Source organism: Papaver somniferum, chromosome 6 (genome assembly GCF_003573695.1).
Source record: "Papaver somniferum cultivar HN1 chromosome 6, ASM357369v1, whole genome shotgun sequence".
NCBI lineage: Eukaryota > Viridiplantae > Streptophyta > Magnoliopsida > Ranunculales > Papaveraceae > Papaver > Papaver somniferum.
In genome coordinates, this window is record NC_039363.1 from 39,124,473 (window position 1) to 39,147,192 (window position 22,720).

Here is a 22,720-nt window from a genome sequence, read left to right on the forward strand (position 1 = left end):
ATTCATCCGTTTTAATATTATTGCTTATTAATATAGTAAGGCGGAAACTCATCCGTTTAAATATTATTTGAGTAGGACGGTAATTCATCGGTTATGATATTATATATATTATTCTATTTAAGGGAAATCATTTTTATTGTGATTGTTTGACTAACTTTCAGGTCTTGATGGTAATATTCTCCAGGGTAACAAATCATTTTCGGTATCCAATAGCTTGGAAAATTGAATAGCCCACTCTTTCGGCAGAGAAAAGCAGAACAGAGACGGGGTGGCAAAAATCTGAAACCGCCCGTTCATGAAACGTGCAAGTTAATTGTTACGTATACCGCGTAAAATGAGTGACTAATTTGACAGCGGATCAGACCTTTGACAGCTTAGACAAGGAAAAGCCTGGTGCCAGAAACAGAGAGAGAGAAACAGAAAAGAAAGACACAATTTCCTTTTTGTTTCTCCGATCATCATTCTGTAACTTTTAATTTTAAAAAAGAAGAAGAAAAGATGAGTGAAGGAGGAGAAAGGAAACATTACGGAACATTTCAAGGGGTACCTGGTTATCCAGTTCCTTCAATTGGTTTCCCACAACCTGTTCCTCCGTCTGGATATGCTCCTTCTGCTCCTTCCGAATCCTATGTCCCCACCGCTCCTCCTTATTACACACATGGCTACCAAGCTATTCCAGGTATGATAATATAACTTCAATTAATATAACCCTAGATTTCTTTTTTTTTCCTGAAAATTTTATTCCTACTTATTTTGATTTGGTTGGATCTCTTTTGTAGCTGCTTAAGAGAATTTTAGGCTTCAGTTGTGATTGAAATATCCCAACTTTTATTTGGTTTTTTCAAGCAACCAATACGCTTCATTTTTTTGGGATAATATTTGTATTCTTTGAAAACAAATTCCTAGACCCTGTTTTGTTATTCTAGTCTTTTGGGGAGGTCTTTCTGTTAGAAAATATCTAGCTTCCGTTTTTGGTTCGATTCACGCAGCCATAGGTTAATTGTCATATCTAGCCGTTTACTAGAAAATCTTAACAATTAGCGAATTGATATTGGAAAAAGGGGTTGTTTTCCGGAATGGCGACACAAATTAGTTTACTCTATAAATGTGGAATTGTTCCAGTTACTTATCAAAAACACAGATGAGGTGATAGCCTCTTTTTACATGTAAAAGGTCTGCATTTTTGAATTTTGTGCCTATGAGTGAGCGAGCAAGATCAGGCGAGGGAGAGTTTGTCGATGTCGGTGTCCAGCCATAGACTACATTAAGAAATCTTATTAGACAAATTTGCTATTGTAGAATGTTGTTATACAAATACCTCAATCACATGAGATAATTTCGAGAAAATGTGTCAAACTGCACTCTGCTTTTAGGATAATTTAGATATATTTCTTGTTCTTCTGCACCCAGAAAGGGGATTATACAAATGATCAAATCACAATAGACATCGTCTAGTTTTCACTATAAAGTGAAATATACTTCTTACAAGAACATTATTCAAAATGAATGTTATTTTAGAGCTCTATACTTGGAAAGTGTGCGTATGTGGTTATCATCTGTTTTAACATTATGTTCTAATGGTGTCAAGTGTATGCAGTTGTTGAAGGAAGACCTATAAGGGAGCGCCGTCTTCCATGTTGTGGTCTTGGCATTGGCTGGTTCTTGTAAGTTCACATCATTTTTGATATTTTCATTCCCCGCAGTCCATTGCCACAAAGATGAGAGCTGAAAACAGGATACAACTTATTTCGTTATGATTTTGTGATATAATTTATTTATTTTTTACATTAACTCACATGAGCTTAAGGGGTTGAAAATTTTAAACATTGAGAAAGCTGGTTAGGTGGAGTAACTATAAGAATTTGCATACAAGCCCAAGTTGTTAAATTTGAAATGCTCATAGGAAACAGTGGAGGAAGTTTTGTTCTTTGGTGGTGAATCATGGGTATCAAGATGGTCTGAGTTAACCCACTAAACCTTTTCTTAATGGTGACTTTTTTTTATATAATATATATATCCTTGGAGGAGAAAAACTTAAAATCAAGAGTTCTTGATTACTGGGTCTGACGCCAGCACAAGTGACGTGGTTGAACAAGCACTAGAGTAAGTCCCTTGACACCAACAGGGAACTGGTAAAGCAGACTCGAGTGTGATTTCCTCTCAGGTTTTTGTAATAAGAAAACCACATTGAACTGGTACTTGTTAAGTTCAACACGATGAATACCAGTACAATGTATTTTAAGTGCAATAAAAGAAAAGGATATTGGCAGGATTTCAAACATTTCAGCTGTGAGTTGACCATGGGCACTTTACTATTAAGTTGTTTTCTGTGTTAGGAATACTATTATTTTGTCCATCATTGTGGCCAAGTGTCATAGACTCACAAGACTAATGTTATAATTTTTAGATTTGCTCGTTATTTGCTTATAAATGCCTCCACATTTCCAAGGTTGAATTTTTTGTTGTGGTTTGGTTTTCTATAAGTATCAAATCTGTACTTGGATGACATGTCATCAATGCCCATAATGAACAGTTGCCTATTGGTTCCAGTTACTGACAGTTTTCCGTGTGCTTGGAAGGTTCATAACGGGATTTTTCTTCGCTGCTATTCCTTGGTACGCTGGATCTATCATTCTATTGTGTTCTCGCTTAGATTACAGGGAGAAGCCAGGATTTGTTGCATGCCTAATAGCTGTAAGCATCCATAATCTGCTCTTCTAAGAATTTATCTTCAACTACTTAATTAGTTTAAATTTGCGTCATCTTATGTTATCATATTGCAAGATTCTTGTTTTTGATTTTGCTTCCTGATTTATAATAACAGTATTAATGATTGCAAGAAACGGTAAATCATAAAAACAAAAATTATATGCATATTAAACTTGGATAATGGGGTAGACTAGGATGTTTTAGGAATATAGCAAACTTTGCATATTAAGGCCCAAGGGTAATGAGGTTAGGCAAATCAACAAAAGGCTTAATGTTCTCATTTCTAATTGCGCCTGGAATTGTGCAACGAGCTGATGACTGGACTTCCGCGCTAATTCTCAACATTAACACTGATTAGTGTCTGTGCTTGTTGATCACTATCTGCTGGTATTGTTTTTTTTTACTGCCTGGGAATTACTGTTACAAAGCAGCTCATGGTATACAAAGCCCCTACCTCTAATATCAACTCACTCATATTTAAGTTCACTACCAAATACAGATTTACCCTTTATGTTATTAGTACAAATAAAAGACACAGGTTTACACTTCATAGCCTTTGGTCGCCGCTTGATGCCTGCCTTCATTTCCTTTTTCCCGTGCTGATCCAGATTTCTTGTCTCTTCTCATTGACAGGCGATTATTTCTCTAATTGTTGTTCCAGTCGGCGTTACGAAGGGGACTCATATATGGTGATGCCTTGAGAATATGTTTTTTGTACACCCAGAGGAATGTATGTAGTATCACAGCACCTAATGAATATATCAGGCTTATGTTTGACCTTGTGTATCTCTTGTAAACATTTGAGGATCTTTATAATATCTTCAATTATCATCATTTGCATGTGTTCGGCATGGCTGTGTTCAGTTCAGTGATTTGCAATTTGAACAGTTTCTCAAAATGGATACAATAGGAATCTAGTTCCTAGAATTAAAAGTGAATGTAACTGTGTAGTATACTCCCGTGTATTTGTGAAGGCCCATCAACACCCAGGGTATTTATTATGTTCTCCTTTTTTTATTATTATTATTACTGACTGGTATAAATCCCTCCTAGAATACCTGAATAATTCTTGGGACAGTTTTTTTTTTTTTTTTGAGAATAAAGGTGAATTGCCAAACCAACAAGTAAACCTGGTATCATGTCAGGACAGACCATGTTATGAGTTTTGGACAACAAACTAGTATTACTACTACCTTCAATGGTGTCATGTCATGACAGACCATGGTATGAGCTTTGGACAACAAACTGGTATTACTGCACCTTCAAAATGATTACTATTTTTATCTATTACAATTAACCTATGTAAAAAAGCTGGTAATTTTTCTTTCCAGGAGTTAAAAACAGAAGATTTCCTTGCTTCCACCGCTAGCTTGTCAGCCACAGAATTGTCAGTTCTATGGATGAATTTGAACCCCAAAAAATTGTTGCATCCTGCCCGAATCTTCATGGCTTCCTTCACTATCCTTTGATTTCTCCAGTCCATCATTGTGTCTTTTCCTTCAATGGATCTCACCATTCTTTCACAACCCCCTTCAATCCAGAAATGTTCCCTTCCTTCCTCCCTTGCTCATTTAGCTCCCTGCAGAAGAGCTACCGCTTCAGCTTTTTCTGCACTTAAAGCTGTGAGTATTCCTGACTTTCCTCTTCCATCACCTGCATGATTTCGTAAAATCAGTCCATATCCAACATTCATTGTTTCAGAAACCCAAGAAGCATCATAGTTTAGTTTAAAACAATGTAAATCTGGGCATTTCCAAGGAATGTTAGGTCTTGAGATTATGGCATTGCTACTTAAGATATGATTCATATCCCTGTTAGTCTTGCATCTGTAGTTCAAATGTCTTTGAATTATAATTGAAGTTTGCAGAGAAGAAGTATTATTTTCTTCAAAAATCCTGTTGCATCTCTCTTTCCATATGAACCAACACTTGGTTGCACATATTTCAGTTACATTTTTCCCTGCTTCCTGCCACAGATCATAATGCTCTTTGATAGAAGTAGCTACAACATTATTGTTATTCCAATCATCACAAGGCGGTAACATCCATATGATTTAGCATACCAACATTCAAAAAAATAAGTGTTATAACGATTCATTACCATTGTTACTGAAAATGCAATTGTTATCTACATCATGCATGTATCTGCTAAGAATCTGAGGAAAAGTAAAGCATCATTTAAGATTTCCATAGGAATAGTTTTATCCTTTGTGGCATTTCATCTTTCCAGATTTTTTTCTCTCCATAATACTTCTTTTTCAGTCTCTACATTTTGAATTCCACATAATCTGTCATACAAGGATTTAACTGTAAACATGTCATTCCTAGTTAGTTTCCATCTAGGTCTATCATGTTCTAAGGTATCATTCCTATCTCCATATAGTTTGATATTTAAGATAGACTGAGAAATTATATGAGGGAAAGAAATCGTGATTAATTCTGGATTCCACTTATTTGTACCAGGATTAATCAGATCTGATACAAGTGTTAACATATTGTTCTTTTCAGAACACAAATGATCCAAAGTAATACCTATGTTGGAATTTCCATCTCCTACTTCCCAACATAGGTATTTATGGATCAGATTTATTGCCGGCAAAACACACTTCCATATCCAAGAGGAGTGAGTATATTTTTTTCAGGTAAAAAATATTTTTTGAACATCTTAATTCCAAGAATATGGTTCAGAGATGTTTCTCCATGAAATTCTAGCCATCATTGGATGATTTATTTTATCAGCATCTCTAAAGTCTAAACCTCTCATGATTACGGGTTTGCACATGAATTTCCAAGACTTTATATAGTGACCATTGATATTTGTTTCCTTGCCCCACTAGAAATCTTTCTAGACAACATCAATTTTAGCTGTCATTTTTTTTGGGAAGCTTAAAAACATCCATTTGATAAACATGTAAGCTGGAGAGAACTGATTTATTAAGAATCAGCTTGCTCGGTTGATTTAATATCCTACTTTTCGGACCTTTCACCCTCTCTTCCATTCTGCTTACAATGAAATCAAAGGTTTAAGTTTTGATTTATCAATGAAAAGGGAAACTCCTAAGTAGGAGTCTTTAATATCAATCTTCTTTATTTTTAAAAGTTTAGACATCATTCTTTTGAGTTTGTGATGGATTTTCTTAGAGAAAAATAACCCTGGCTTTTCGAAGTTTACCATTTGTCCTGGGACAAAATTAAATTCTTGTAAAACATTCGAAATTTTTTTACAATTCTGTAGATTCTCACTTGTAAAAATCAGACAATCATCCTTAAAAAAACAAATGTGAAATCAGCGAGTTATTTTTAGACCCTGAATCTCTTTTGTGTCTTTTTTTGCAATTAAAAATCTCGAAAAAACTTCCATAAAAATAAGGAACGAGAAGGGGATAATGGATCCCCACGTCTTAATCCCTTTGTTGGCTTGAAGAACTCCCATGCATTTCCATTTAACAATACTTCAATTGATGCAGTTGAAATGCCTTTTTCAATTAATTGGCACCACTCCTTACAAAAACTCAGACTCCTAACTGACCCTGTCGAAAAATTTTGACATGTCAATTTTTACACCCAAACCCCCAACTTTTGATTTTTTTTGCGATTCATTATAGAAATAAGTTCACGGGCTACTACGACATTATCAGAAACCTGTCTGTTAGATAAAAAAAGCCGTTTGAAAAGGAGAAATCAGTTTATCTAGCAAAACTTTCATTTTGTTAGCTAACAATTTTGAGATTACCGGATGTTACACAACCCAGTCGGTCTAAAATCAGAAGGTGTTTTTGGTTCTTTACATTTTGGAATTAAGAATAAAAAAAGTTTTGTTGAGTTCGTGATTAAGTTTTTTTGTTAGCCAAAAATATTGAATTAGCCCTACCAGTTGGTTGTGTACCAGAGACCAGTTATGCTTGAAGAAGCACACTGGAAACCCATATGGTCCCGGGGATTTGTTAGGTTTCGTATTCCTTACTACCTCTCAAATCTTCTCATGCGAGGTAAAATCCATTAAAGAAGTGTTATCTAATTCAGTCAGTCCTACTGAAAGACGAGAGTAAATGGTTTCATCATTCGTTGTAGGCGTTGCGGTAAAAAGGTATTGAAAGTAGTCTTTCAATTCCTGAGCTATTTCCTTTTTGTATTTTATTTCTTTCGAATCAACATTTAACAAGCAGTTTATCTTATTTATTTTCCTTCTTTTTACTGTTTTTAATTTCTCCTAGATTGACTATATTGTCTCTAGAGAGTTTTTTTAGCAATTTCCTCTTCTGTGTCGTATAACTTTTTAAGACTTAACATCGAGGAGCGATCCGTTGACAACCTCCTATTTTACAAGTTTAAACAGGGTCATATCAATCGTTCGATGAAGAAACAAAGACGGTATAAATTTTTCCAAAAAAATCCGGGAAATATGGGTTACCCGATATCAATGATGAAATCAAAAGTCTTTTATCTGACTCTCTATCTCCTCTCTCCCATGAAACATCTTCAATGCTTCTTCCTCACTATCCATGGAAAATCGATATTCGCGTACTTTTGTTTATGATTCGTTCGGATATAAAAATTAAGAGATAAATCATTATTTTTGTAAATTTTTTTTCACGTTTTTACTCATTTCAAAAATCACTTGCTGAACATAAGAACCTAGGTTTTACATGTTATCTTTTGATAAATGAAAGAAACACAAATTATTCATCCACTGCTGAATTCAAAACACAAAATTTTAATTTGTGGTTGTCCTCTCCATATTCTAGTTTGATAATTTTTAATCAAATGAGAATTTTGCTCAAGGAGAAAAATTAGGGTCAAAGTTACAGTATGGTATAACAAAACCAATTTTCATCGATAGTTACTCAATTTGTTTTGAATGAACAATCCATCAAATCAATCTCTAATCTTACTCAACAATAGTTACTGATTAAATAATCATTTTCAAGGGTTTTTCCAAACCAAATCTTGATGATTGATCAAACGTCACCCTTGTTGGTGCAAAATTAATCACCCCAACAATCTTCGAGATATGCGTATGTAGATCGAATCTCCACCGTTGCTTTATTTCTCCAGAACTGTAGATGAAAGATGAGGGGGGTACCTACAAAGACACTCCGATGTTTAAGTCATAGAGAGTTCTAGACAGGTTTTTCAGAGGAGAAAAGGCATTGTGATTGTCTACCTTTTGAGTTGGTTTTTAACCTTTATTTATAGGCATAAACCAAATCTAGTTGTTATGATTTGTGGTTATCCCAAATAACCACCTAGATTTATCCTTATCCCATACAATTTGTAGCTATCTTAAATAACCACATGGTCACAACATTTTTATATATCTTGGAAGATTCATGCTTATCTTCATCATATTTGTGTACATCTTGAAAGATCCATGTCCATCTTGTCAAGATTTGCTTTTATCCAAGAAGATTTATATCTTTTTTTTATAGATCTGGATAGATCTTGAGAGATTCAAATATATCTTCTCCAGATTCATTGTATCTCAAAACATCCATATTTATCTCTTGAGATTTGAATTTATCTCAAACTGGTTTCCATAATAAACCAGTGGGCCTCAACAATAAGCCCAACCGGGCTTCCATAATAAGGCAGAGTTGGTTTCTTTAGTAAACCACCGGGCTTCCTTAATAAGTCCGATTGAGCTTCTTTAATAAGCCAGTTTTGGTTTCCTTAATAAACCCTGTCGGGCTTCTTTAATAATCCAGTTTTGGTTTCCTTAATGAACCACTGGGTTTCCTTAATAAACCCAGTCGGGCTTCTTTAATAAGCCAGTTTTGGTTTCCTTAATAAACCACTGGGTTTCCTTAATAAACCCAGTTAGGCCTCTTTAATAAGCCAGGTTTGGTTTTCTTAATAAACCACTGGGTTTCCTTAATAAACCCAGTTGGCCTCTTTAATAAGCTAGTTTTGTTTCCTTAATAAACCACTGGGTTTCCTTAATAAACCCAGTTGGGCTTCTTTGATAAGCCAGTTTGGGTTTTCTTAATAAACCCAGTTGGGCTTCTTTAATAAGCCAGTTTTGATTTCCTTAATAAGCCATTGGGTTTCCTTAATAAACCCAGTTGGGCTTCTTTAGTAAGCCATTTTTTATTTTGAGGCGCATGTGTTCCCCGTACGTACACCATTTTATGATGTACAAACAACCCTACATCCATAATGGATTTGAAATAATCAATCTACATCGCAAGTCCTCTGATCCTAGAGATCATATTAAAAAGAACCCCGAGTTATAAAAGAGAAAATAGGAGAAATGAAAAATGGACCATCTATTTCATTGAAGGTATTTGAAAAACCCGAATTTAGATAGACAGATCTTAGCCGTGTTTATGTCAGCATCCAACGACTATCACTATCCAGTCAAAACTTGTAAAATAGGAGCCTGTCAGCGGAACGCTCCTCCTTAACATTTTTGAATTTATTTTCTGTTGAATGTTTCTGTTCACCTTTTGTTTATTAAGTTTTTCAAGTTCAGACAACAACTTTTTAATTTTCTTAGTAGGTAAGCCACAAACATTTTTTTCTCCAAAAGATTAGTTGGTTTCCTAGATTTTGCAGATAAAAAATCATTGAATCTGTTGGATCTGAAAGATCCAGATTCCAAAATGAGTTAATTAAGTATAAACAAGATTTCTCTTTCAACCAGGTATCAAAAAACTTGAAAGAGGAAGTGGAGTTGTTTGTAATTTTTCCTTCCATGTTCAACAACAATGGACAATGGTCTGATCTTACTGGGATCAAGGCATTAAGAGAGGAATCTCTGAATTTATTTTTCCATTCAACATTGATAAATGCCTTATCCAATCTTCCTTCGATATTTTTAGAACCCTCTCTATAGCTATTCCAAGTAAATTTTTCTCCTTGGTAGCCAAAATCCTCTAGTACCGATCTCACAACGAGCCTCTTGAAAGGTTCAACTTCACTTTCAATAAATGGTGCACCTCCTTGCTTATCTTCCTCACTCAGGATTTGGTTCCAATCACCTATAGTCATCCATGCTATTCTATTGTAGTTTACTCTATTAACAATTTTTTCCAGGAATTTCCATGAGTCTAATTTGGATGGTTTACAGGGAGATCCATAAAAACCTGTTAACAACCATTATTTTTCACAGAAATTGGTTTTAACTAGGACATTTATCATATTAAAAAAAATAAAATGCCTTATTTCAAAATTAAAACCATCTACCCATGCCATAACAAGTCCTCCCGCTATGTCCATTGGGTCAACAATAAAAACATTGGGAAATTGAGATACAAAACCTAGCATTTTTAGGGGCGACTAATAAAAATAAATAGGGTCACTCAGACCTAAAACAAAGTCATTCCTTATCTCAAAGTTTTCAAAATGGAAAATATACTCTCCATAATCGGTAGTTAAGTTTTTAATCGGGAGAAGTTTGTTATATAGAGGAGATTCCATTTTCACATGATTGAGAACAACCCAGAATCGGTAGATAATGCAGCACCATGTCTACCGATTGTAAACTACTAAGCTAAAATATATCTATAATCGATACAAAATGGAATTTAATTGGTTTCCGATTATAATGTAGCCCCAAATTCAAAATTTTCAAAAATCAATGGGAATTTTGGATTTCTCTATTTTCACAATCAGTAGTTTCATGATGTTTATTGCCTACCGATTGACAATCGGTAATTTCGTGATGTTCGTTATCTACCGATTATGGTAGTAGCCCTAAACACAAAATTTTCAAAAACCAATGGAATTTTGGATTTCTCTATTTTCATTATCCGTAGTTTCATGATGTTTATTGCCTACCGATTGAAATCGGTAGTTCCGTGATGTTCGTTATCTACCGATTTTGGTAGTGGCCTCAAATTCCAAATTTTCAAAAACCAATGGAATTTTGGATTTCGCTATTTTCACAATCGGCAGTTTCATGATGTTTATTGTCTACCGATTGTACAATCGGTAGTTGCATTATGTTCACTATCTACCGATTATGGTAGTAGCCCCAAATTCAAATTTTTCAAACACCAATGGAATTTTGGATTTCTCCATTTACACAATCGGTAGTTTCATGATGGTTATTTCCTACCGACTGTCCAATCAGTAGTTTTATGATGTTCATTATCTACCGATTATGGTAGTAGCCCCAAATTTAAATTTTTAAAAAACCAATGGAATTTTGGATTTCTCTATTTTCACAATCAGTAGTTTCATGATGTTTATTGCCTACCGATTGTCCAATCGGTAGTTTTGTGATGTTCATTATCTACCGATTATGGTAGTAGCCCCAAATTCAAATTTTTGAAAAACCAATGAAATTTTGGATTTCTCTATTTTCACAATCGGTAGTTTTATGATGTTTATTGCCTACCGATTGTACAATCAGTAGTTTTATGATGTTCATTATCTACCGATTATGGTAGTCACCCCATATTCAAAATTTTCAAAAACCAATGGAATTTTGAATATCTCTTTTTTCACAATCGGTAGTTTCGTGATGTTTATTATCTACCGATTGTGATAGTAGCCCCAAATTTAATTTTTCAAAACAAAGCAAAGAAGAGAAGAACACGGTCATAATTGGTAGTTTAAATCAATACTAAACTACTGATTGTAAAAGGGCATAGAGGTATTTTCTAACCATTAAGACATCCCATAACCACACCTATGGGTTGGAAATAAAAAAGTCGCCCCTAATTCTTTGGGGGTCACCCCTAAAAATGCTAGGATACAAAACTCCTAACCACATATCACTTTTTTTTCATACAAGAAGACTACATTTGGGTTCTCATAATCATTATAAATTTAAAATGTTTGTTAGTTTTCTTAACAACCTTAGGCATTCCAAGCCAGGATTTTCATGATTGAAACGATTAGCAAAAGTACACAAAAACTCAGAGTTTATTAATCCTCAGCTTATAAGCAAAACTACAAAGAATATAATAAGATTTTACCAGACTAGACAATTTTATGATTAATGCGAGACTATTAATCCTCAGCTTAAGCTTATTACTTAAACTATCAAGGGAAACCGAATTATGTCTATGTTAAACACAAATGAAATCAAATCGTAGAAATAGAAAAGAGCAGATTGAATATAGAGATTAAGTCTTTATTTCACAGGAGACCTAAAATATGACTAAACTAATTTCTCAAAAGGCCCTCGGAAGAAATGAAAACAACCCTATGTTAATCAAGGAAAAGCCCGAGTATTATAACCAAAATTAACCAAAATTAAACAGATATGAATTATAAGTATCCAATTATAACATATTAAAAAGAATTCGTAGAGGTTTTCAGAATTTCTTGGGACATGTTAAAACCACAAACACCACTCTATATCTGACTAGGTTAAAACATACAATATTTACTTCTAGTTTATGAGGTGAGCGTCAAACCTCGTGGATATCTTCTCCGAGGTTTTTTTTTTTTTGATGGGAAGATTAATTATATTAATTAGCAAATATAGTACAAAAGATTTACAATTTCGTTTCTATCAAATACGTTGGAAATAATGCTAGATTCCTGAATTTTTTGTTGTAATTTCATAGACATATGTTGAAGACTTTTTATGCTTGATTTCTTAGCTATAAGATCCGCTGCCGAGTTGTATTTTCGATTTGTAAACTTTACCTGAGCCTGAGGAAGATCTTTTTAAGATTGTCTTTGTTTCCAGCACGGTGTTTTCAGCTGTCCATGAGAGATCCGTGCTCTCCTTATTGATGTTGTCTGCCAATGATTTACAATAAGTTAACGTTGTCTCTTAGCCAGATAACCGCTTTTTGTAGAGATTTCGCTTCTGCATGAAAATCCGATGTAGCTGTCTCTGAACCTGCTGAAATGTGCATAAATGATTCGTGATCTACAGAGTGAACAACACGAGTGTATCCCATTGAAAGGTCTTCTTTCTTGAAAGAAGCATCAATAAAAATTATCCAGTCTGTGTTTATATCTGACCATTTGGTATTGACCATCATTAACTATTTGTTATCAAGTCCCCCTCTCTTATTTTTTTGAGGGATGGATTGCAGAAATCCCTTGATCTGGTCAATCAGTTTAATTGGTTATGGGTTTATTTTTTCAAAAATAACCGGGCATATGTATATCCAAATGAACCATAATATGGTCGAGATTTTTCCTATCTGGATTCAATAGGCAACCCTTTACCCATGAAGTAATCAGACCCGTAGCGAGAATTTTTTAGATTAGTTTGTAGATGGTATTACATAAACTTATTGGTCTGAAATCACCCGGAGTTTGAGGAGTTGAGATTTTTGGCATTAGGGTAATGAAGGAGTGGTTTAGATCAGTATCAAGAATACCGGTTTTAAAGAAATACTGTACTGAGTTAACAATATCCGGTCCCAAAGTTTCCCAATTAGCTTTGAAGAAACCTAGTTGAAATCCATCGGGTCCTGGAGCACCCCATTAATTCATATTGGATAATGTGAGCCAGATTTCATTTTTGGTTGGAATTTTTAGTAGTGATAGGTTTTCCTCTTCAGATAGACAAGGCTTTATGCTGATGGAAAGATCAAAATTACAATTGTTTATTTGGGTTGTACCTATGTGGGTAAAATGGTTTACCAGAAGGGAATTGATTTGATCTCTATCCAAAAGCCAAAGGCCAGAAGGTTCTCTAAGGGCATTGGTGGTATTTTTTATTTTCCTATTGGAGGCAGTGGCATGAAGATATTCTGTATTGATCATATTCCTTGAAGATTTTATCTCTAGACAGCTGATGGTATAAATCGTTTTTAATTTCGTACCATTTTTCTAATTCTGCTTGGAGATTTTTTAGCTTGTCTATGTCTCTGGAGATATTTCCGGATCTATTAATGCTCTCGGTTTTATTATTTAAGTTTCTAATATTTTTATGAGTATTTCCAAAGATGTCTGAATTTCAGTGAGAAAGATCTGAGGATATGAGTTGAAGTTTCAAAGAGATGTTTCTATTTGTTGAGTTATTGGAATGTAATTCCCAGGCTGCTTTGACTACCTTGGGTAGAGTGGGGTGTGATACCCAAGATATGATACATCTAAAAGGTTTTTGAAATTTCAATTTCTCAGGGTTGGTATCCAATAAAATAGGTGTATGATCTGATCCAACCCTAGGTAGATGAGTTACCTTGGTGTCCGGGAAGTTCTGGGACCATAAAAAGGAGGTCAACGCTCTGTCAATTCTTTCGCAAATGTTCGCTTCTCCTTTTATGTTGTTTGACCACGTGTATGGAGCGCCTTCATATTCCGCATCTTGTAATCCTAAGGAATCGATTGTCTGGATGATGATGGTCTTGCTGCTTGAGCTAGCCTTGTTACCCCCTTGCTTTTTATCTGGATCAAGAATGACAGTTAAGTCGCCGATCAGGACCCAAGGATTATTCACTTGCTGGGCTGTGTCTGAAATATATTTTTATTGTTCGATTTTTTAATCAGTATCAATTGCTCCATAAACACATGTGATGAAAATCTTCACGTCGCCTAAATTCGTTTCAAAATGACACACATTAAATCTTGATGATACTATCCTCATATCAATATTGTTATGCCAGGCGATTTTTAACCCTTTTGCTCTTCCCACTGACAGAATGATAAAGCAGTCATGAAACTTAGAATTTTTGAAAAATAAATCCATCCGAGACAATGGGGCTTTTTTCTCGGCGAGAAAAACAATATCAGGGTTATAGAACCGGCAGAGATATTGGAAATGGTCCTTAGTGAGAGGAGTTCCTATACCCTGGACATTCCAGGATAATAGTTTCATCTTGCTAAACAAAACTACACTACTAATGCAGGGCAAAAAATAACACCAGAAGATGTAAAAAAGAAAAGAAAAGATAGGACACTACTTAGGGGGTATGATTAATACGGAAATGTAGCAGAATTTAGAGGGATTAGAAGGAAAGTGGTATTTATGCAAAAACACAGGGGCTGAATAGGAGATGAATAAAATCAGTATAAGGAAAGTTATGCACTGGAAAAAGCAACAAGATTTTATGTTCTAGAGAAAACAACAATCTCAATCTTGAAAGCCAATACTTGGATACAGAAAAGAGCAAGTAATGAATGAATAACCTCTAAGGGAAATTATGAGGGATATCAACTGGGAGACAGGAGCAAAAAACTGGGAAAAATACACAGGAAATAGCTAAAAAAAACTGGAGCAGGAAATAGCTAAAATTACACAGTAATGAAACAACTGCAGTGCAGACAAAGTGTACACAACTAAAGTAGACTGGATAGCAGAACTAGCTACAGAAAGAGCAGGTAGGTAAAATTAAAAGCAGGGAAAGAACAGTAATTAGGAACAAAAGAAAAACAAAGGAGATAACACTAATTTTATATTACAGAAATATAGATGAGCTGAAACTAGGGGAAATTACAATATAAGAAACTTAACTACTATACAGACTACGGAAATGAAAATAAGAGCCAGTACAAATAAGCAGACAACTTAAAAAGATAAGCAGGAAAGATTAGCAAAAAAAAAAAAAAACAAGATAAAGAGCCACGGGCTCTGATGGTTGCCTACACACAAGAACACAAAAGTTTTCTGCATATTATTTTGGGCCAATATGACTAATTGTCATTATTTGCAACCTATTTACCCTTTTTTTTTGGGTCTTTATCAGTTTGGTTTTTCCCAGATGCTTCTCCTCCATACCACTGATGAGGATATGAATTAATAGTGGTATGTCTTCATATACATAAATGTCTTTTGCATCTTCAGGCCTTTGCTCTTCAGTCAACTGTTTTGCTGGATGGTAGTTCAAGTCATTTTCAATGATTTCAGTGATTTTTGGCTTCTTGGTAGCTGGCAATGGAAAATACCAGTGGAAATAAGATTGCACGAGTCTCCAATTTCTGAAGTAGGAAATGCCATTTGCTGGTAACTGTTGGGAAGAACTAGCTTCACTTCAAAGATCAGTCTTATTAAACATTTGGCCATGCCTATTCCTTTTGTGAATTACTTTCCACATGTAAGTGTCTGACTTTACACCCATATTGGTATAAAAAGGAGAAGCAGAAGTATTAAAGGTATTTGGATTAGCTGCTTCAACTTGATCATGAAAATTCAGTTTACAACTACCCTGACTAGTATTCTCATATTCAATTTGTTTTGGATATTCAATACAAGTTACCTCAGATGCTGCTTGTACTGAGTCTGCACTGTCAAGACTGTCTTCTGAAAGTTTCATGTCTTGTTGAATCATGGCAGGTTCTTGTTGTTGAATCATGGAAGGTTCTTGTTACTGTGCATTAATTTGTTGCATGGAAGCTAGAATAGCATCAGCTGCAGCTTGGTGCTCATCAGCTTGTTGTTGGGCAATAACAAAATGTTCACATACTTGGATCTTATGACCAATAAGGTTACAAAAGCCACAAAAATTGTTGGGAAAGTGATGGAATTGAAAGTTTATGTCATTTGTGTACCCCAACTCATTTTCTGCTCTGACACTGAATCTTAGGGGTTGCTTGAATCTAATACTTTCTCTAACTGTGATGGAATAGCTCCCATTTGCTTTCCTGACTGGATAGGAGAATGAAGTAATGTCTCTCATACAAGCCAGATATCTTCTCAGATTGTCACTATTTACCTGTGCTGGAGTTAAGTTGTGGATTGTAATGAAGAACATCTCTTCAGAAGGATTCCAGGTTGCAAGATTCTCGGTCATTTTCCATTTTCTAATGGAGAACAAATCACCATAAACTAATATAGTTGCAACGGCTAGGACTCCAAGCATCTCGTCTTCTCTTTCAAATCTAACCAAATAGACCCACTCACTAACCATTTTTACAGATAAACCACCTTGAATCTTCCACTGAAATAGTAATGCATTTCTAACAGTCCAGTTATTCCTAGGAACTGGTTGTGTGAATCTACCTAACAAACAGCTTGTCCAGAGATCTTGATTGTTCTGGATCCTAGAAGGGATAATTTCATCTTAAACTGTCTACCGCTGCTCAGGTTCAAGGAGATTTGTAATTGGTTTGTTAACTGGGAAACATCACCATGCCAAACAGAAGAAAGACATGGTGATACAGAAGCTCAGCTGTAAAGCTAGAAAAACTGGTTTGAAACAGTTTTGGTTGTAGATGGGTATAGGGTATTGATTTGTATTAAGAAGAAAGAGCATAACATTGGTACAAAAAACTTCATCAGTTTAAGGTGTTTTTATAGGGAAGATTAGGGTTTGTGATTGAGAATAGGTCATAAAAAATCAAAACTTGGAGCTCACAAAATCTTCGTCATCAACAATTCACATAGGAAGGATGTTATTGGGTGAAGTAATAGGTTCCAATAGAGAAGATACCAAGTTTATGGAATTCAAACAATTTCTTACAGATGGTATGGAGATGGATTAAAAATTCAATAGAAGATTAAGCAAATACTAGATTAGTGCCCGTGCTATGCACCGAGCTTTTTTCTCCTTTTTTTAATCATATTTTTGATTTGGTGTGCGCGGGGCTTTTCCCCGCGCCGTGGCGATGCATTTTTATTGGGTATCGTTGGGGAAATACATTAAATAGATGGAGAAAAGATAGGAAATTTAGAGAAAGAAACATTAAACCAACCACAATAAAACCTTTATAACAGTAACACAATCACCTTGAGTGTACACCATGTTAGAATATTCAACTCATAACTCATAAGTGCCTGAATGCCTCCATAACAACTATGACTATGTTAGAATACTTGAGAATTACTGCATCAACCTATTTATGTCCATGCAAGTTTCCAAGATGTTATAGCATGTTGATTGTTAAAGCTTAATTTAAAGGAAAGAAAAGTTAGATAGAGGATACCTCTTGCAATCCATCATATAATCCACCAAATATCCAAAGCTTAATGATTAACAATTTCGATATACTGAATTAAACATTAATCTAACTTCATTACTACAAAAGAGAATGGATTTATACTAAAGAACTGCGTAGTAAACCTCTTGCATGGCAGTGGTCGACCAACATAAGATTGCAATAGCTTTCAGCTATCTACGGCTCCAACTTCAAGAAAAAAGAGCCATATAAGCCCAGAGAAGTGAAGAAGAAAGGAGTTTTAGTGGTCATGGTGGTGCAATCACCGAAAAAAAAATCGGAATAAAGGATATGTGAAGAAGAGAAGGTGCTCTGGTGGTGGTGATTTTGAGAGTCATAACCCATTTTTGCCAAACATAAAAAGAGAAGTCGTGAAAGGTGAGATATAAAGATGTTCCAACAGTTCATGGTAAGCTGCACATATCAGTTGTCCCACAAAAATATCCGAGCAGATAACCTCTTAGAATTAGTAGGATAAACGAAAGAGGAAAGAATCCAAACAATAAAAAAAGTGCGCTAAGCATTTGTTACCATTGAAGTCAACAAAATGGATGGTTTACACCCATCTAAGACATCCTATGCAAGAAAAATTTGTTACCATTGAAAATCCAGAGAAGTGGATGGTTTACCACTCATCTACGTCATCTTATTCAGTACATAACTTGATATGTTATACGAAAGATCAAAAAAAAAAAAAACACACACGACGTATTAAACCTTAAACATGCTGCTGCAAGTGTTTGTAGCAATCCAAAATCATGATTCTTGATTGGGAGTAGTTGATATTTTTATCAAAATCATGGTTCTTGATTGGGAGTAGCTGATATTTTTATTTCTAAGTACTTTGTACATATGGATTAAGGGCGGTGGTAAATTCCATTTTTGAACAGAATATAAAAAAATAAAAACACAGTATTAAAGGTGAACTGAACATAAGGACTTGGGGAAAGTATCAAGCCAATGAGGAAGGTCTTCACTACATCTGTTTTTGTTTAAATTGTGTATTAGGTCGAGACAATCTGTTTTTGTTTTTCATGGCTCCGGTGCAGTACCAAAAAATATAGATAAAATTTAAATTGTTTCTGGACTTGCATGAGGTAAGAGAAACAAACTTACCTAATGTAATATGATATAATATACATACCACGTCCTTCCTTACCTTCGAGCTCTAACCAAGTGAAATTTTTGGAAAAAAGGCCTGAATTTTGAAGCTCGGTAAAAAAGGTGTAAAATTTCATTCAACTTACGTAGTGAACAACAATAATCAATCAAAAGCGACTAAGATTAGATGCATAAGGATGAGTTGCTTTAATATGGATCAGATTAGGAACTGAAATCGTCTTATTCTTTACCTTATTGGAAGAAGGGAAACCCAATACTGTTCATGTGTAAGATCACCTCTTGTGAGGCAAGGAAGGCTGAGAACACTTTGAATATGCATGCACCGAACAACAATGGAGACCTAAATTAGTAGAATCCATTATATAGAAACAGTTAATTAGATCATGGCGCTGAGCGAAGGAGGCAGCTCGATTCGCTTTAATGACCTAATAACGTTCATAAGTTTGCATCTTTCCATGATCAAAGGCTCTGTAATTGCATGGTTTAATGTTACGACTTGCATATATATATATGTAAAGAAAGGCCAATTCCTTTTTTGGCACGAACTCCTGATTTCAACTAATTTCCTTTATTTTTGGTGTGTCAACGATTTCCTTTTTAATAGGAATTCTATTTTAAGAGTTTTGCGTTTTTTTTTAAATATTTATTTAACAGTTTGGACATGAGTTTTGTCCACCCTTATTAAAATACAATGAAGTATAGGTGTAAATACGGTGTAACTAAATAATTCAAGTTTAAATTCTAACATAAGTATTTGATGTATCCAAATTTTAATTATTACAACCAATAGAGTTATGCCAAGTGTCCTCACCATAGCTTCTGCATTAGAAAAGGTCTTTCTAGACCAATAGGAAGCGAGGGTTTCATTACCGTTTACTGTGGGAACTTTATTTGTCAGGGCCTTTAAGGGGAAGATGAGATTCAAAATCAACACGGGGAGAAAACCAAATTGATAAGAATAATTAACATGATTACCTGACATATTAGGATGAAAATCGGACTCAATCATGTGATAGAAAAATTGTTGCAGTAGGATTTCTGACCGCCAATACCATTTCTCTTATTCAAATATAAAAATTGTTTTCGACCCATAAAAGATTCGACCCGGATTTAGCAGAAAACTACATGTTTTGTGTGTTTCTCGTAGGGGTGTAAATTGGGCTGGGCCGGGCAGCCCGGCCTATTTATTAAATGGGACGGTATAGGGCGGGCCGGAACATCTCTTATCCATGAAATTAAAAGGGATGGGTGGGCAGGGTTATTTATCTACAGTTAGTACCCATGTCCTACCCAAGCCTGTTTTGTAATTTGAGCTCGGGCGGGTAGGGCCTGGAGGGCCTTGAATATTACAAATAAATATATATTATACATATATATTGTTAAAAATAAAAAGAAAGTAGTAATAATACACAAGTTTTACTTAAAATTAATAATCAAATACGAGAATTGAGATGGGAATAAGATAAACCAAACTTCCTATAATTTTTCCTGAATTGAATCATCAGAAAAGGAAACTGCCTTAAATTTTGCTCAATATTTTCTCTATATGGTTAACAAAATTAGACTCCTATGGAATAAAAGTTAAGAAATACATATGAAAACTATGAGGGTTGACTGTATTAAGTATATGTACCAAGTATATTCTAGGGTAAAGCAAATGAGAACAATCACTTAGGCTAGGTAAATGGATAACACTGGCGGGCTAACATGGCGGATAGCATTGACGGGATAATAGGGAGGGTATTGCGCCGGGCAAGAAAATTTGAATTGTGGCCTGTGCCCGTCCTCTTATTTAAATGAGCTAGGTCGGCCCAGCCCGTAAAGGGCCACGGTCACCCATGTGCTATCATGGGACAGGACGGACGGTACTGGGTCTCGGACTGCCGGGCAAAATTTACACCCCTAGTTTCTCGCCAATCAGAACCTATGAACGTCCGGTTCGCCGCTCATGGCTGGGGAGAAAACCAGTGGCGGAAATGAAAAGCAAATAGGGCTATCAACGGATAAATATCCGTCGGATATAAGACAATCCGATAAGGTTAAGGTTAAGAATTATCGGATATCCGATATCCGTTAACATCCGGCGGATATCAAAAATACAAACCGATATCGTTAACGTTAATCTATCGGATAACGGATATTTATCCGTTAAAATCCGATAACGCCTGTCACAGAAGCAAATGCAGAAATGCTGAAAATTTAGGTTGTTCTTCAAGTTTTTTGACAGTCTTTTTTGTTCAGGTGTAAGAAATACAAACCACACAAACACCTCAGTCACATCACACATGAAAAAACAAACAACAACAGAGTCTGCAACTACAAACAAAAAACTACACTCAAACAGGTTAGATCTTCTTTGCTGGTTTCATTTTGCATCAACTTCAGTCGACGACTTCCATATCTGCATTCACAATCACAAAAACCTGGTTAGGGTAGCTCAATACTTGGACACTATATTAGCTCATCTACTAGCGTATGAGATCTAATATGCTTTTACATGTTACAGTTCTAATTACAGTTCTGGAACAAGTGCAATATGGTAGCTCATCTAATGTTACAGTTCTAATATGGTAGCTCATCTAATATGGTAGCTCATCTAATATTAATATTGTTACAGTTCTAATATGGAAAAGAATTAAGTAAAGGAAAAGAAACGAAGATTTACCTGCATCAAAGAAGTCTGGCAGCCAATCACTTAAGCATAACAATGCTTGGACTGCCTGAAGTTCCAACTCTGTTGGATGCTTGATGACTTTCAGACATTCTGAGAACAACATGAATAAAGTATTAGTAAAACACAGAACATGAAAGTCATAAAGCATAAAGCATGTTGTTCAAGAAATAGAAAAACTCTGTTGGATGTTATCGATTTCAACCAATAATAAAACTCTAATCCTTTACCTAAACTCATACAAGTTATACTCACTCACACAGACACACTGACCTTGGTATTTCCAAACTCCGTGTTTGCAGATCCTGCTGCAGAGTTACAAGCACCAGTCTTCAGCCCTGCAAGCAAGTAAAACATCAGTTTACCTATATATCTCCAAGAAATCCATAAAATACAACAAATCAAACGTTGAAGACAAATTCTATCACAACATAAGATGTTTTAACTTCCCAAAATCTCAAATCGAACTAGAGGTTAAATGAAGTTTTAACCCAAAATACACCCAACATTTAACTGAAGAATCAATAATTGGAACTTAGCATATCATTTCACACGCACAAAATGAACTAAACCGGTAACCCCTAAATCGAAGTTGAAACTGCTTCATACAAGAATGAAAACATCAAAACAATTGAAAGAAACCCTAGCTTACCTTGAGGATTTTCGCACAGCTGATTCAAACAACACAAAAAACTAAATCAGTAATCCCTAATCGAACTATTCAAAATCCAACTATTCAATCTCACTTTCAATTACCTAAATCAACAGAAAAACAAAGAAAATAAACAAAAAACTTACAAAATCATACTCACCAAGATCCACACTGACCTCTGTTCAACTTCTTCAAATCTCCTTATCCCTCCTCGAGTCCTCGTTTTCTCCTCCAAAAATTCCCACTGCCAAAATATCTAGAACTCAGAAGATTAGATTACGATTAGGTTCTCCCTGTCGGCAGCGGACAACATATATCTAGGGGTAGGAAATTACAAGTACACCCCTAGACTATCGGATATCGGATATTAACCTAACGAAAAGGCCTATTCCAATATCGTTATCGTTAAGAGAAAATATCCGATAAAATATCCGATTCCGATATCCGATATCCGATATGTCGGATAAAATCCTATAGAATGTCGGATTTCGGAAATGGATATCGGATATCGGTTATCCGTTGCCAGCCCTAAAAGCAAAAAAAAAACTTAATACTTAACTTTTAATATCACACCTACTACCAAAATCAACTTACCAACCAACCTAATTATCCCCGATAAGTCTCAATCACCTCTACTCTCAACCAAAATATACTGTTAGTTTCAAAGAAGAGACCCCACTTGTTTGACACTGCTGATGGGAGTACCAGTTTAGTGGTGGGGCTAGAAAAATCCACATAAAACAAACTGGAAAATGTTTTATCTTGGATGAATTTTGG

The 22,720-nt window shown here is 35.1% G+C and overlaps 1 protein-coding gene across 2 annotated transcripts; it reads left to right on the top strand.

Moving 5' to 3' along the window:
* Positions 1-344: 344 nt before the first annotated feature.
* On the top strand, positions 345-3,710 carry LOC113287354 (60S ribosomal protein L18a-like protein). 2 transcript variants are annotated; one of them, XM_026536089.1, is made up of 4 exons: positions 345-679; positions 1,598-1,664; positions 2,580-2,694; positions 3,343-3,710. In XM_026536089.1, the coding sequence occupies exons 1-4, from the start codon at positions 499-501 to the stop codon at positions 3,400-3,402; spliced, it is 423 nt and encodes a 140-aa protein (XP_026391874.1). In that variant the 5' UTR covers positions 345-498; the 3' UTR covers positions 3,403-3,710. The 2 variants fall into 2 exon arrangements, with proteins under 2 accessions (XP_026391874.1, XP_026391873.1); XM_026536088.1 differs by having other exon boundaries at positions 352-679; positions 1,589-1,664.
* Positions 3,711-22,720: the final 19,010 nt, after the last annotated feature.

Coding starts and splice junctions, on each gene's coding strand:
- LOC113287354 (XM_026536088.1), top strand. CDS start 499: ATGAGTGAAGGAGGAGAAAGGAAACATTACGGAACATTTCAAGGGGTA. Junction 680..1,588: donor TGGCTACCAAGCTATTCCAG/GTATGATAATAT, acceptor AATGGTGTCAAG/TGTATGCAGTTGTTGAAGGA. Junction 1,665..2,579: donor CTTGGCATTGGCTGGTTCTT/GTAAGTTCACAT, acceptor TGTGCTTGGAAG/GTTCATAACGGGATTTTTCT.